Genomic DNA, 15,241 nt, shown 5'->3' with positions numbered 1-15,241 from the left:
ACCATTTCCCCCATTTTTAATTAATCAGTAATCTGTGGAGAAATATTTTGAGGTGTAAGTGTCCCATTCCTCATCAACTTTCACCCACTAGCTTTGAAATCCAATGATGATTTTTACCTGAAATGGATGACTTGAATCGATTTTTGCTAAGATGGTTGCAAATGATAGTTATCTAATTTAATTACATCATTCCTTCTATATTTATTAATAATAGCCCCCTTTGTTTATTATCAGTATGGATTTGTGGGTTCCTATTTTATGCAATGGGTTATAATCCATTACTATTATTATTTTGATCCTCAAATTGTCCCAGCTTTGGCCAGCAGAAGGTCCTTCAAGCTGACTCCTGTATCTACATCATTTTATGAGCACTTCCCTATGTTCTGGTATCACACGATGTTCCAGGCTCATCTTGCACAAAGCTAGAATCAGCCGTTTCTCCAAGGAGCCCTGGTTCCCTAGAGCAGGAAATGGTATTTAGAATCCAAGATCTGGGCAGTAGGTATGTTCTTTGGTACTGGGTGTCATTGCTTTTCAGTCCCAGTAGCAAAGAGGGCTAGGAAATATGTATATGTAAATAAACACATCTATCTGTGTCTGTTTCTCCAATTCCAATCCAACACCATATGGTCTTTCCATTCTTCCCCATATCCATAGTTTTACTCCCTTCTCCAACTGTCAGAACTTTGGTTCTCATCAACGTCAATATATTTACTTATTTGCTCAATCCCTCACAAAAAGCAGTTTCAGAATTGCTACACCCAATACCATTGCGAAAAACAAACTTTCTAATTAGAGCTCAAGATTTACTGAATCATTCAAGATTATCTTTTTGTCTTTAGACTGAGGGTCAATGGTCAAAGCAACAATTTGAACACAGGTTCAAATGTTACTTGGATTAGTTATTTATTTCCCTTCAGTGTGGTTATACTATTCATTTGAAATGCAGGTAGGTTCATTTGCTTCTATTTATATTCACTTTTAGGGTTTTTCTCATCTTCATTGATTTATTTTTTTCAACATGTAGAGCATTAACATGGTTCTCAAAAGTCCAATCTATCCAAATCTATGCTCAGAAGAGTGTCTTCCTAGCCCTCTCACTCCATGCCCAACCACCTGCTGTAGTTTCTGGTTTATCCTTCCTGCATTTCTTTGGGAAAAAAAACAAAAAACAAAAACAGATGAACTACAAAGTGTTTTGTGTGTATTTTTTTTTTTTTTTTGGCTGCGCGGCATGCAGGATCTTCCCCAGCCAGGGATCAAACCCACACCCCCTGCAGTGGAAGCATGTAGTCTTAACCACTGGACCACCAGGGAAGTCCCAAAGTGTTTTTGTTTGTTTTGTTTTTAATAAATTTATTTATATTATTTATTTATTTTTGGCTGCATTGGGTCTTCATTGCTGCACGCGGGCTTTCTCTAGTTGCGGCGAGCGGGGGCTACTTTTCGTTGTGGTGAGTGGGCTTCTCATTGCAGTGGCTTCTCTTGTTGTGGAGCACGGGCTCTAGGTGCGCGGGCTTCGGTAGTTGTGGTATGCGGACTCAGTAGTTGTGGCACACGGGCTTAGTTGCTCCGCGGCATGTGGGATCTTCATGGACCAGGGCTCGAACCCATATCCCCTGCATTGGCAGGCGGATTCTCAACCACTGCACCACCAGAGAAGCCCTTTTTTGTTTTTAATTAATTAATTTTATTTATTTATTTTTGGCTGCATTGGGTCTTCGTTGCTGTGCGCGGGCTTTCTCTAGTTGCAGCGAGTGGGGGCTACTCTTCGTTGCAGCGTGCGTGCCCCTCACTGTGGTGGCTTCTCTTGTTGTGGAGCATGGGCTCTAGGCGCGCGGGCTTCAGTAGTTGTGGCACACAGGGTCAGTAGTTAGTTGTGGCTCACGGGCTCTAGAGCGCAGGCTCAGTAGTTGTGGGCGCATGGGCTTAGTTGCTTCACGGCACGTGGGATCTTCCCAGACCAGAGCTCGAACCCGTGTCCCCTGCATTGGCAGGCAGATTCCTAACCACTGCACCACCAGGGAAGTCCCTCCCAAAGTGTTTTTGTTTTTGTTTTTGTTTTTTTGCGGTACGCGGGCCTCTCACTGTTGTGGCCTCTTCCGCTGCGGAGCCCAGGCTCCGACACGCAGGCTCAGCAGCCATGGGTCACAGGCCCAGCCGCTCCGCGGCATGTGGGATCTTCCCGGACCGGGGCACGAACCCATGTCCCCTGCATCGGCAGGCAGACTCTCAACCACTGCGCCACCAGGGAAGCCCCCAAAGTGTTTTAATTGCTAATTTAGTTGAATGATTTTGCAGGGAGCATGCACTCTCCAACCCACCATAGTCCCCATCCCTCCCTATTGCCTTCCCTAGTCCCCTGTTTCTCATTTGCTTTCCCACCTGGCCCTGCTGAGCCCTCCCCAGACCCTGGTGGCTTGGGGGCTGCCCCAGGCCTGCAGGCCTAACTGGGCAGTGAGAAAGCCAATGCTCTCTCCTTCTTCTGAACCAAGACCTCAAGAATCCAGCTTCACCTCCTGGAGGCAAATGCCCACATTCAAGTTGTGGTCAAGTACAGGAAGTGGTGCCTGTGTGGACAGAGCTTAGGAAGCAGGCGACCTGGTTTCCAGGTATAACTTGGCTGTGTAATCCAGAACACATTCCTTCCCTCTCTGAGCACCAGTTTTCTCATCTGAATAATAGAGAATTGGACCGGGGCCCTTCGAATTCCAGCAACAGGTGAGTCAAATCCAGAGGTTCATGCCCTGTTGTCTGCCACCCAGATCTGTGCTGATGCAGACTGCGTGCCTATGAGGGGTTCTAGGGGCACAGGCACAAGCAAGACACAGACAAGGTCCCTGCTCTCAAGGGGCTTGCATTCTAATAAAACAGGATCTAAACAAGTATGTGCATAGATATGAAATACAGTATCGGTAGGAAAAGTACCAGGAAGAAAAATAAAGCAGAGTTAAAGGAGTAGTGATGGGAAAGTGGGACAATTTTAGAAAAGATGGTCACTGAAGGCAGAGACCTGAATTAGGTGAGGAAGCAAGCCATGGAGAGATGTGGGGCAAGGGTGTTCTGACAGAGGAAATAGCACATGCAAAGATCCTGAGGTGGAAACCAGTTTGACATGTGGGAGGACAAGCATGAGACTGTACGGCTGGAAGTATGGGAGGCAAGGAGGAGGCGGGTGAGGTCAGAGAGGTGGAGAGAAGGCCATCTCAGCAAAGAGGAGGTGAGATTCTATTTTGATGATGGGAAGTTCTTGGAAGGATGAGTGCAGGATCATGACCTGATCTCATTTGTCTTTAGAGGGATCCACTTCAGCCAGCTGTGTAGAGAGTGGATCTATGGTGTCAGTCAAGATCCAATCAACAAAAAAGAAATCACTCTATGTATTCCAGACAAGAGGAATTTGATACAGGGAAGGAATTGAACTACCAAAGGGGCTGGTAAGTCAACCCTGGGATTAGCAACAGCAGGAAGTTGCTACCACTCTTAGGCTGGAAGGATGATGGTATTCCAGTGCCCAGAGGCCAGGGTCACCCAGCAGGCACCAGAACCCCAGAGGGGACTGCCTGAAGGGAGCCAGGGCTAAGGAGAGAGAGGATGTCCTCCACAGAGGCAGATCCAGAGGTAGATCCAGGCTGAGCATGAAAGGGAAAATACCCTGGCTTCTTCCCTCCTGCCACCCTCCAGCCTTCTGCTGGTAACTTCCATTGGCTGAATTTACCTAAAAATCAAATGACAAAGGAGCCTGGGAAATCAGTTTCTTAGAAGGCAGAGCAGTGCTGTGGAAGATGGGAATGGATCTAAGGGAAAACAGACAAATGACCAGCACAAGGTGCAGAAGTGGAGGCCAGGACGGGTCTGAAATGGTCCAGGTGAGGGGTGATAGTGGCTGGGAGCATGGTAGTGGTGGTGAGAAATGGCTGGATTCAGACACGTTGATGGATTGGATGTGGTGTGTGGAGGAAAGGGAGGTGTCAATGGAAGCTTCTGAGATGGCACTTACTAAGGGAAAGACTCTGTGGAGCAGATTGGGGTGGGGGGTCATGAGTCAAGTCCTGTTTTGGGGCACAGGACTTTTGAGATGCCCAGTAGACCCTGTACTGGGGGTGATGTTGAAGAGACAGCTGGAAACCCAAGACTGGGGTTCAGGGGAGAGGAAGGAGCTTCAGACACAAAGGCAAGCCATCAGGGTATACATGGGGTTTTGCCATGGGACTGGGTGACACCACCTGGGGGGCATATGCCCCATTGGAGTCACATGGCTTTCCCTGAGCCAATACCTTGGTGGTGGGGGGTGCAACACACTGACTGGCCAGGACTGGGTTTCATGCCTAGTCAGGAATGTGTTATGAAAGGTGAGGGTCTTGCTCACCCAAACCACATGTCCTGAGTTGGGGAGAGGTGGCTTCCTAAAGAAAACTCAGAGTGTGCTTAGCAGAAGGGGACTTGTTTGCTAACAGCAAAAATAAAACAAAACAAACAGCAGTTGCTCCCTAAGGGTTCCTCTCATTAATTCCACAGTGTCTTGAAGCACCTATTCTGTGCCGAGCTAATACCAGCTGAGCAACCTACTATGTGCCAAGTCCTGTGCTTTTCCCCTCACTTTACCTAGAGAACTAGCCCTCCTGAGGACCAGAGGGTACCTAGGGGTCTCCCAGCTCCAGCTCTTGTCTCACTGGTACCTCAGTTTCCCCTCAGTACAAAGGCTGAATGATCCGATTAACCCCACTGATGGGGATGGCGGAAGACAGATGTGGGGGGCGGCACTTCCCACCCCTGGAAAAGGCAGAATAGGATGTGGCTGACTCCAAAGCCCACACTCTAATGTGCTGAGTCTCACTCCAGCCTGTGCCTGCTCTGTGCCCCCCTCCCGAAGCACCCACAGCACTTCCACAGCACAGCCTTCAGCCTCCAGCTGGCAGCTGCTAGGACCCAGGGGGCCGGTGCCAGGCCCTGCCCCTCCCTTGCCAGCTCTGTGTGTCTCCGAAGGGCAGCATCAAAGTGACAGCCAGTACCATCTCCAGCAGGGGCTGAGTTGCTGGGGTGGAGGAGAGAGCCACAGTCCCAGCCTTGCACACTTCCATGGGGCCGGCCAAGCCCCCAAGAGAATGGCAGCCTGGGTGTCTGAGCCAGCGCCTGGGCAGCCTGTGAGGTGAGAGGCTAGAGGAGCAACAGACAAGGTGATGGGAATGGGGCCGGGGGTGGCGAGGGGCGGGCGGGGGAAGCTCCATTTCGCTCTCTGCATCCCAGCACAGGGTGAAGCCTGAGCGCTCGAATGGCCAACGCCACAGGGCTGAACACACCAGAAGTCGCAGCCTCGATGGGGTTGATCCTGGCGGCTGTCGTGGAGGCGGCAGCACTGCTGGGCAACGGCGCACTGCTGGTTGTGGTGCTGCGCACGCCGGGACTACGCGACGCGCTCTACCTCGTGCACCTGTGCGTAGTGGACCTGCTGGCTGCCGGCTCCATCATGCCGCTGGGCCTGCTGGCCGCTCCGCCGCCGGGGCTGGGCCGCGTGCGCCTGGGCCCCGCGCCCTGCCGCGCGGCACGCTTCCTCTCGGCGGCGCTGCTGCCCGCCTGTACGCTCGGCGTGGCGGCGCTCGGCCTGGCGCGCTACCGCCTCATAGTGCACCCGCTGCGGCCCGGCGCGCGGCCTCCGCCCACCCTCGTGCTCACTGCCGTGTGGGCGGCGGCGGGGTTGCTGGGCGCGCTTTCCTTGCTCGGGCCGCCGCCCGCACCGCCCCCTGCCCCGGCTCGCTGCTCTGTCCTGGCCGGGGGCCTCGAGCCCTTCCGGCCGCTCTGGGCGCTGCTGGCCTTCGCGCTGCCCGCCCTCCTGCTGCTCGGGGCGTACGGCGGCATCTTCCTCGTGGCGCGCCGCGCTGCCCTGCGGCCCCCGCGGCCCGCGCGCGGGTCCCGGCCGCGCTCCGACTCTCTGGACAGCCGCCTCTCCATTTTGCCGCCCCTTCGGCCTCGCCCGCCCTGGGGCAAAGCAGCCCTGGCCCCGGCGCTGGCCGTGGGCCAGTTCGCAGCCTGCTGGCTGCCTTACGGCTGTGCGTGCTTAGCGCCCGCTGCCCAGGCCGCCGCGGCCGAGGCGGCCGTCACCTGGGTAGCCTACACGGCCTTCGCGGCCCACCCCTTCTTGTACGGCCTGCTGCAGCGCCCTGTACGCCGGACGCTGGGCCGTCTCGCCCGACGAGCGCTACCCCGGCCCCCGCGGGCCTGCTCTTCGCGGGCCTGGCACCCGCGGGCCCTCCTGCAGCACCTCCATAGACCTCCAGAGGGCCCTGTCCTAGGCCCTTCTGAGGCACCAGAACAAGCCGGGGATTTGGCAGGAAGGGAGAGCCTGAGCATGCCAGAGGCCACGTGAGAGATGTCTCCCAAGGTGAGCCGGGACTGGAGAAAGCAGGGTGGTATCACAAAGGGCCCATCCAGCCTCCAGCACAGCTTATGGCAGGTAGCCTGCCTGCACTTCTGGCTCTGGAATGGGAGAAAGGGGGCCTGCAGCCTAGTGAGGCCCAGAGGCTTCTGGGAGCTAGGAATCCTGAGTTCTGGGCCCAACTCTGCATGGCCTTGTACACAGACCTACCCTTCCCTAGGCATCAGTTTTCCCATCTGTACCCTGGACCATCTCTAAGGGCTCCTCCAGCTTGGGTGATCTGGACACTCACGGATGATCCCCAGGCCAAGGAAGAAGCAGAGGTGGGCAGGATCACAGAGAAGAGGGCCCTAATGGCTCACAGCCAAAGGGAATGGGCCAAGTAGGGCAGGGTCTGGGTTACAGCCACAGCAGGAGGAACCAGTGAAGGGACATTCAGAAAGACCTCCCGCACATCTGCGCCAAGGAGAGGCTGGACAAAACTACGGCAACTCCTCCATCAGCTTCTAAAAATGCCCAGAAAACAACTGGATCGCTTTGGTGCCAGAGGCAGGAGGCTGGACAACATGACCCCCCAAAGAGCCCTGAAGCCCCACAACTGGCATGTGGAAGGGGCCGAGGCCCAGCTAGGGCTGATGGAGTCACAGATGGGGTCCTCTGGGGTCTCAGCTACACCCGTTTTCTGGAGGTTTTGCCAATACCCACAGTGTTTCACAGCTTCCTGGTCTCTCAGAATATTTATTCAAAAACAGGAATTGAAAAAACTGTACAGAGTGTCTGCTGCTGAGAACTCGGCCCCTGCCCCCATGCCACTCCCCCAGCTGCCTGGCAGTGCCCCCTCTTCGGGTTGCCCTCTGCCAAGCCCAGCCAGTCCATTCCAGTCAAAAGGGTATCAGTGGAAGCAGCAGGAATCTGCAGGGAGGTGGGGAGAGAAGCATGGCCCCCAGCCACCCCCAGGCCTCCTCCCTGATCCCCACAGGGGGACAGGAGGCAGGGAAGCCCTGAGGGATGGGGAGTGCATGAGTGACCCCCCGCAAAGTGGGGGCACTTAGGATGCTCCCTGCATCCAAGCACAGAGCTAGAGGGGATCAAGACCCCTACCTTGGGGCTGCTGCAGCTCCCAGAACCCTGGGCCAAAAACCACCCCCACTCCGAGAGCAGGAACTCCCACAGACCGGGGCAGGGTGGGGGGTGCATCCATGCGTCTGGGCATTAGCGGCGTTTGGGACCCCCCCCCTCCCCGGGGTGGAGTCTCCTTGGGCAGATAGTGGAGGCAGCCCCCTGCCGGCAGTCCTGCCTGCCCCCCCGCCCCCGCGCCGTGCCTGTGCCTCGGCCGGCCTCAGTAGGGGGAGAATTTCTGCCGCTCAGCTTTCTTGCTCCCATTGGCCGCTGCCATCTTGGCAGTGTAGGCCGCCAAGCCCGGCGGTGGCCCTGGGGAGGCAGGTGGTAGAGCCAAGAAGGGTACAGGCTTGAGGCCGATGAAGTTGGAGAGGGAGATGGCATAGGGCGTGCCCAGCAGGCCTGGGGGAGCGGTGGGCAGGGCCGTCAGGGGTGGCGAGAAGGGGGCAGGCAGGTCTGTGGGGGCCGAGCCGGGTGTCCCCCCAGAGGTAGACTTGGCCGTTTCTAGACTGGAAAGAGGGATAGAGGGGGAAGATGAAGGGGAAGGTCGGGGGTGAGAAAGGAGGCAATGAGGGCAAATATAAGGGGTGAGATTAGATGAAAAATAGAGAGGACTTGAGAACAATGACCTGGGGTGGGTGTGTTTGAGGAGAAGATGGGAAAGGTTGGAAGAGCGCGGACGGGAAGAAAGGACAAGCAAATATAGCATTGGGTAAGGGGAGAAATGGGGAGACCGAAGACCCAGGGAAAAGAGACAGGGTTGGAGAAACAGGACATGGGGGACAGATGTAGGGGGAAGATGGGGCAACACTGAACAAGTGTGGCAGGGTTAGGGGAGGCAGAGGACAGGCCCAGGAGAAGGGAGGTCAGCTCTCCCCACCCGACCTGTGCCTTTCTCAGGCACAAAAGTCCCATGACCTGTGATACCCCACCCCACACTCACCAGGCAGTGATGAGGTACTGGGCCAGGGCGATGGACACTGGTGAACCAGTGATGGTCACGTGCCGCTCACCAGCGCCCTCTGCTTGGTTCCCGATCTTGATATGTGCCCCTGACATCTGCCGGATCTCACTGATCTTGCTGCCCTGGCGCCCAATCACGCAGCCAATCAGCTGGAGAGAGAGTGGAATTCAACCCTAGGTGAGGCCCAGACTCCCCGGGCCCCCCTACCCACCCTCAAACTACCCCATCCCGTGCTCACGTCGTTGGGAACCAAGAACTCCTGTGAGCTGGTCTGTGTACCAGGATCCAGTCCTGCTTGGGGGGAGAAGAGGGATTGGGCGTGAGTCTGGACCTTTGCTGCCTCCCCATGTCCTTTCCAGAGGGGCCGCCTGGCCCCTTGGGATCTGCCCCTGCTTCCTTCTGCAGGGACTGCTCACCTGGCACCATGCTGGGTGAGGCGAAAGGGACTGCGTGGCCCGAGAGCTGCTGGAGCTTGGTGACCTGTGCCAAGAAGAGGGGTCAGGAGTCAGAGGAGGTTCAGTTTGGGAAGGGGTGCCTTGAGCTGCGGTCACTCACCTCAGCTGAGGTCACAGCCCCATACTGACCCTGGACGGAGAAGCCCTGTGGGGACAAAGTGGGTAAACGGGGTTACTGTGATAGATCAGGGCAGTGTGGCCAGAGTCACCCCTCCCCACCTCTCCCTGGACCCCCCGTTCCTTCTTCCATCCCCTTCCCGTTCTCCAATAACACATCCCACCCCTCCTGCTGTTCCCCCTCACCTGGTTGGTGGAGAGAAGGACAGTACCTAAGGAGAGGCTCGGATGATATGGGATAGTGGCTCCTTTGGGTGGGGACTGGAAGGCACAAATGGGGAGGCTCTATCAGGACCTTCTCAGGCCCCCCCTGACCTCCGCAAGGGCCCTGTGTTCTCAAGGCCCTCCCTATAACCCCCAGGTAAATGCAGCCCGACATCCTGGAGCTTCTCACATCCATCCCTGCAGCCCCGCTCTATCCCCACCTGGTGTCACATGCCTAGGATTTGAGGGCCTGACAAGGCAGGCCCAGGGCCCATCCCCTGCCCTCTCTCCCTGCCCCAGGGCAGCACCTCCAGGATGACAGCACAGATCTGGCGCACACACAAGATGATGGCATCAGGCACCCCAGAGACGGTGACAGCACGCTCTGTGGAGTTGGGGAGCAGGTCCCCTGCCACCTGCACCTGGGCACCTGTAGTCTGCAAGCAGAGAATGGGGGCCACTTCCAGCTACTCCCATAACCCAGAGCATGCCCAGGCTCGGAGCTCCCCACAGGACAGGAAGCTGTAAGCCCAGGTCTTCCCTCAAAACTGAAGGGTAAGGGCCTCCCTGGTGGCGCAGTGGTTGAGAGTCCGCCTGCCGATGCAGGGGATACGGGTTCGTGCCCCGGTCTGGGAGGATCCCATATACCGCGGAGCGGCTGGGCCCGTGAGCCATGGCTGCTGGGCCTGTGCATCCGGAGCCTGTGCTCCGCAACGGGAGAGGCCACAGCAGTGAGAGGCCCGCGTACCACAAAAAAAAAAAAAAAAAAAAAAAAACTGAAGGGTAAGACTCTCTTGGGGTGGTATTCCCTTCCCCTCACCTCTCGGATCTCCTTGATCTTGGTGCCAGCCTTCCCAATCAGCGAGCCACACTGGCTTGCAGGGATGACAAGGCGCAGGGTCACTGGAGGTCTGGAGACATTCCCCCCATTTGCAGGAGCAGCGCAAAGGTCCTGGGCAGGAAGACTGGGTTGGCCGTGCATGCCCGTGCTGCTCCCCCTCCCCTGGAGCACCTTCCTGCTGGGGGATGAAGGAGGGAAGCCTGCCCGCGTCCCACTCCAATGAGAGAACCCTGCCCTCAGCTTGGCCTTCCGTCCCACCCGTAGCCACTCTGTGGAGTCAGAGTCCTGTTCCTCCCGGGGAACCACCCGTGGCCCCCAGCCCCTCAGACAGCCACAGACCTCGTCCAGCTTGAAGGCAATCATGGAGACTGCATGGAAGACAGCTGCTGTAGATCCGGTGATGGTGGTGATGCGCTCAGGGCAGGAGCCCTCAGAGATGGTGATCCGGGCGCTGCTCTGTGGGTGCAGGACAAGCGCCAGGCAACGGGGCTCCTTCTCTGCTTCCTGGCCAAGAACTTGCCTGCCTCTCCACTCACCAGGCCCCAGCCAAGGCTGGAAACCGCCACCTTCTAGGGGCACTCACTGGTCATCCCAGATGGTGGATTCAGGGACAAGGTGAGGCAGGCATCTCCCCTCCCCTCCAAACCAGGTGCCCTGGGCTCCTCTCCCAAACTCTGTCCTCACCTGTTCCCGGATTCGCTTTACAGTCTCTCCTTTCTGCAGGAGACAAAATAGGAGGCAAAATAGAGAACGGCTCTTAGGCCAAGCAGCCGTTGCTTCCTTTCCTGGACGGAGGTCTCAGGTTGAAGGGGACATACAGAAAAGAACGAGGTACCTACCTTCCCAATTATGCTGCCCACTTCCTGCAAACAAGACAAGAGTGGAGTCAGCAGGGTACCAATACCCCAGGCCCAGCGTTTTCCCCTACTTCGGGTAGGGGCTCTGCAGGAGACCGGATACCCAAGATCAAACTCCCTCCCGGAGGACCAGGTCTTGCCTTGCCTTGCACTTTGCCCCCTCCTGAGCCACAGCGAAGCACTCCCCAGCAGGCACTTACTTTCCCATGCATCAGCATCCGCAGCGTGAGGGTGATGCTGAGCTCTGGCTCCTCCTCCAGCCCCGCATCTGAGCCGCTCATCCTGTCAGGCGGGGCTGGGGCCGAGGCCGCCTGGGAGTGCGTCCACGCTGTGGCCTGGCCGGCTCTGCGGGGGCAGTGGGAGATGGGTTAGAGAAGAGCTGAGCTTTCTTTCAGGTCCCTTGCCCCTACATGGGAACCCCAGAGCCAAGCTAGACAAACTTCCAGAGCAGAGAGACAGTGTGGACCACAGGTTTCAAGTGTCACATTGACCAGTTTGCCGTGTGCAGCTCAACTAGCTGTGTAAGCCTGGCTGACATATTTAACCCTTCTGAGCCTCAGCTTCCCCACCTGTAAGAAGGGGATACCCAGTCCAGTCCCCAGAGTTATGAGAATTAAAATGAGACAGGTGCATATGTGATAGGCACCCGGTTTCCACAAGTATCCTTCCCTTCCCCTCGTATGTCAGAATTAACTATGGGAATCCAGAGAGGGAGCCTCCTACCTGACCTCTTGGAAGAGGGGACCCTTGTGGATTGGCCCTTGAAGGTTGGGTTAAAATCGAAACGTTACTTCAAATGGGAGGCACTTGCATCCAGGGACCAGAGCCCCTGCTGGCTAGAGCCTGGAGGAGCAGCTGGAGAGGGAGCCGGGGCAGCCACGGGGGCCATGGAAGGTCTTGAAAGGTGGGCAAAAGTGAAGGTAGTGAGGCTCCAAGAGGGTGGGCTGCACCTGTCCACTAGAAGTCACTAAAGCAGAGGCTCCTGCGGACAGCTGTGAGCGAGGTTCATTCAGCACTGGGGGTGGGGGTGGCAGTGGGGTCTGGGGACCAGCCGTGTGCATGGTGGTTTACTGAGCCCTCTCCTATGTGCTGAGGAGGTTAGAAGTGTCTGGGCTGGCCATGTTCCCAGCCTGGACCACTTTCTACTGTACCAGAAACAAATCACTTGGACTCTTGAGTCTCAGTGTTCTCACCCGTAAAATGGAGGGACTGCTTCCCCCTTGGAACTGGGTGATGGGTAAGAAAGGGATTGGGGGGCTGGGGAATGTCAAGGCCGTTAACTGATGGAAGGAGGAGGAGCTGGAGATTAGCTGCTGGGATTAGCCCAGCCGCCAGCCCTCCCCACCCGACCCCTTTTCATGCCCCTACTTAATCCTGAACCTTAATCCTGCTTGGAAATCCCTCTCCTCCAGTGGCTGTCTCCCGCCCGCCAAGGCTCAGCCTTGATGGGGAGCTCACTGGGGAACCAGAACCCAAGCAGGAAAACAGGGAGGGGACCAACTGGTGCCAAGTCTGAGCCAAGAGCAAGCCCTAACCCTATGAATTCCTACTGCCTGGGAGGGGTGGGGGGGATAAGTGTGCTGGGCTCGAGCACCCCAGAGATCCCTGGGCACCTTCCTCCTCAGCCCCCTGCCCTATCCTGACTCGAGGGTCAAGGGTATGGACCTCTGTTCAGTGCCCTCTTCAGAACCCCCCTTGCTAGCCTGAGCGTGGGCATGGAGGAGGCGGGGTGGGGCTCCCAGCCTGGCTGTCTCTGGAAGCCACTGTATGGCCTGAGATCTTTATTTCTTCATCTGTACCATGGGGGTGACAACCCTGACACCCCAAACACGCAGTAACTGTTGCCTCCCCAGCACCTGCTCCTCCCTCCGCTTAAGTTCTGTCCATCAGCTCTCCAGAGGTCAGAGGTCAACAGTGGATGCAGGGCCTGTGCTCTGTGAGCATCCTGGCCAGCCTCATGCTGGCTGCCCTTGCTAACATTCCCCCAGCTGCCGGCAGTTCCCCCAGCAAAGCACTCGTGATGACGTGCTTAGTTTCTGTTGCCCTGGCCAGCCCGGGAGCCCCTTAGAGCAGGAGCCAAGGCTGCCACCCTCTCCTTGTGTTCGCAGAGCCAGGCCGGAGAAGTTACTCAGAACACACTGGTTATCTGAACAGATGAATTCACCAAACAGAAGGGGAGCCTGCTGCCTAGAGAGGGTCTGTAACCTGCCCAAGGTCACAGCGAGGTGGGGCCTGGTGGGACTAGCAGGGCCCTGCCTGCTAGTGTGAGGGCCTGTCTGCTTCCTCTGTCTGTCTGTCCTGTCTGGGTCTGTCTGTCCTCTTCCGGGGGGGGGACAGGGGCAGCTCTTCAAAGGTGGGGAGCAGGCTTTGTAGTCTCTCAGACCCCTGCCTGGTTAGTAGACGTGGGTTGTGTTTGGAAAGGACTGTACTTGTCCAGAGCCACATCTTAAGCTCTGGAACTTTCTGGGGCTCAGGGACCTCTTTGGGTTGGTAACCAATGGGACACCCGACATTGTCCCCATACCATTTGCACATCAATTTTTGTGAGCAAAGACTCCTGGGAAAATAGGGCAGAAGGGTTGGGATGTGGCCAGAACTAGGGCTCCTGCCCTGAAAAAGATACCTGGGTTTACAGCAGAGCCCCACTGCCCCAAATTCAATGGGTGACCTTGGCCAGGCCTGCACCTGACCTAGACCTCAGTTTACCTACCTGTGCTATGTGTGTGTGTTTGCAGGAAGGGGGTGGGGGAGGGGAGTGGCTGGTCTCTCTGTGTCCTTCCTGCTTTGATAGACCCTCAAGGTCTTTCCTCTCTTTAGGGGAGAACAAGGGGTCTTGATACAGGTCTCTCTAATTATTCTCCTAGGAGCCCTAAGAACAAGCAGCCCTACTAGGCATATTGGCTCCCCTTCTACCCTTACAGGGGCTCTAGAGAGTTGCTTGCTGCTCCAGCTTGGTGGGCCCTAGGTCCCTGCTGGGCCACCCACATGGCAGCCACGTGTCATGCCACACTGACCTCCAGCTCACCTCTGGGGGTACCCAGCCCCCTCTGGTCAGCAGGGCTCCCTGGCAGAACATACCAAGCTCAGACCAGGCCTCTGACCTCGGGCGTTCCCTTCTTCTCCCCAGACCCCCTCCCCAGATCCAGTGCCCACTCCTTCTGTCTCTGGCTTCCTGCCACTCAGGCTGGAGGGGGCGGGGGGGGGGGTGACAGCTGTGTAAGCAATGGCGGCTGCCCCTTCCTGCCCCTCCCCCCCAGCTGTCTCTCTCTCATGACAGCTGCCCAATCAAAGGGCCGGGGGCTTAGCCAGCTCCCCCCCACACGCAGGGATCAAGTGTCCACCCTGGCTTTGTTCTGGAGCAAGAACAATCCGGGGGAGGGGAAGGCTCCTGGGGCCAAACAACTCAAGTGGACTGGCCCGCCCCTTGGGGGATTCCCTTGGCTCTAATAGCTAGAGTGTCTGGACCAACTAAGGCTTGTAGACCCACCTGGGCTGGGAAGAGAGAGAAGGGTCCAGTCTCCAAGTTCATCCCCCACCTTACATCCCCCAACAGTCCCCAACCTAACAGCCTCCTTCTATTCCTACTCCAAAAGCAGCCATGCTGGCCACACCCAGTGATGCTGGAGAATGGCTCAGGGCATCAGGCGAAGCAGGGCATGGCGGGGATGGGGGTGGGGGAGTGGACCCTGGGACCGGAGGGGATCAGCACTGAGGGATCCTGACTCCCCTGCCCATCCTTTTCTCTGGGCATGCTCACCCTTTCTGATTAACTAGGCCTCCAGAAGAATTGCCCCAGCATCCTTGGATCCATATGCCCAGCCTCTCAGCCTTACAGCTTCCCAGGATGGCCATTCATACCTACCTTATGGGAAAGTTGGGGGAGGAGGGGCCTAGAGGGGAGCAGCCTGGGGTCCATGAGCTCCAGCCTCTGGTTCCTTGACCTAGAACTGTCCTGTAGACTCAGTACTAGGCAGAGAAGGGAAGCTCTGACAAGCTGGCTGGTGCCAGAAATGCTACAGCCCCCTTAAAGCATCATTAGGCAACCCCTCAAGAGTCCTCACAGCCAAGGGAAACCAAGGCAGGCTCAGGCCCAGACTGGAGTCCAGGAGAAAGGGTACAACTTCATGGTACAGCCCTATGCACTGGTACACATCCCCCAAATTGAGAAAGGTCTCTAGCTTCCATTCTCCATGCTAGAGACTAGGTCACTCTGCTGCTCAACAGCCGTCCTTGGCTCCCCAATGCCCAATGAATAAAGCCTGATCTCCATAGATGGGCACTCAAGGCCCTTCATGATCTGGTCTCTGCCAA

At 56.7% G+C, this 15,241-nt stretch overlaps 2 protein-coding genes across 5 annotated transcripts; one reads left to right on the top strand and one right to left on the bottom strand.

Annotated features, from left to right (window-relative positions):
• Positions 1-5,105: 5,105 nt before the first annotated feature.
• On the top strand, positions 5,106-6,364 carry GPR62 (G protein-coupled receptor 62; the record flags this gene model as incomplete). Of its 2 annotated transcripts, none has more annotated exons than XM_079712188.1 (2): positions 5,106-5,144; positions 5,248-6,364. In XM_079712188.1, exon 2 carries the CDS (start codon positions 5,273-5,275, stop codon positions 6,362-6,364), a length of 1,092 nt encoding a protein of 363 aa, XP_079568314.1. In that variant the 5' UTR covers positions 5,106-5,144; positions 5,248-5,272. The 2 variants fall into 2 exon arrangements, with proteins under 2 accessions (XP_079568314.1, XP_079568313.1); XM_079712187.1 differs by having other exon boundaries at positions 5,106-5,149.
• Positions 6,365-7,097: 733 nt separating this feature from the next.
• On the bottom strand, positions 7,098-11,211 carry PCBP4 (poly(rC) binding protein 4; the record flags this gene model as incomplete). Of its 3 annotated transcripts, none has more annotated exons than XM_079713198.1 (12): positions 7,098-8,001; positions 8,436-8,605; positions 8,695-8,747; positions 8,873-8,936; positions 9,012-9,056; positions 9,215-9,289; positions 9,541-9,669; positions 10,053-10,184; positions 10,413-10,529; positions 10,758-10,790; positions 10,913-10,936; positions 11,131-11,211. In XM_079713198.1, 12 exons carry the CDS (start codon positions 11,209-11,211, stop codon positions 7,713-7,715), a joined length of 1,212 nt encoding a protein of 403 aa, XP_079569324.1. In that variant the 3' UTR covers positions 7,098-7,712. The 3 variants fall into 3 exon arrangements, with proteins under 3 accessions (XP_079569324.1, XP_079569326.1, XP_079569325.1); XM_079713200.1 differs by having other exon boundaries at positions 7,098-7,804; XM_079713199.1 differs by lacking the exon at positions 9,541-9,669.
• Positions 11,212-15,241: the final 4,030 nt, after the last annotated feature.

This window comes from Hyperoodon ampullatus (assembly GCF_949752795.1).
Source record: "Hyperoodon ampullatus genome assembly, chromosome: 10".
NCBI lineage: Eukaryota > Metazoa > Chordata > Mammalia > Artiodactyla > Ziphiidae > Hyperoodon > Hyperoodon ampullatus.
Note: the sequence above shows the minus strand (reverse complement) of the source record. Positions and strands in the feature narration are given on the sequence as shown.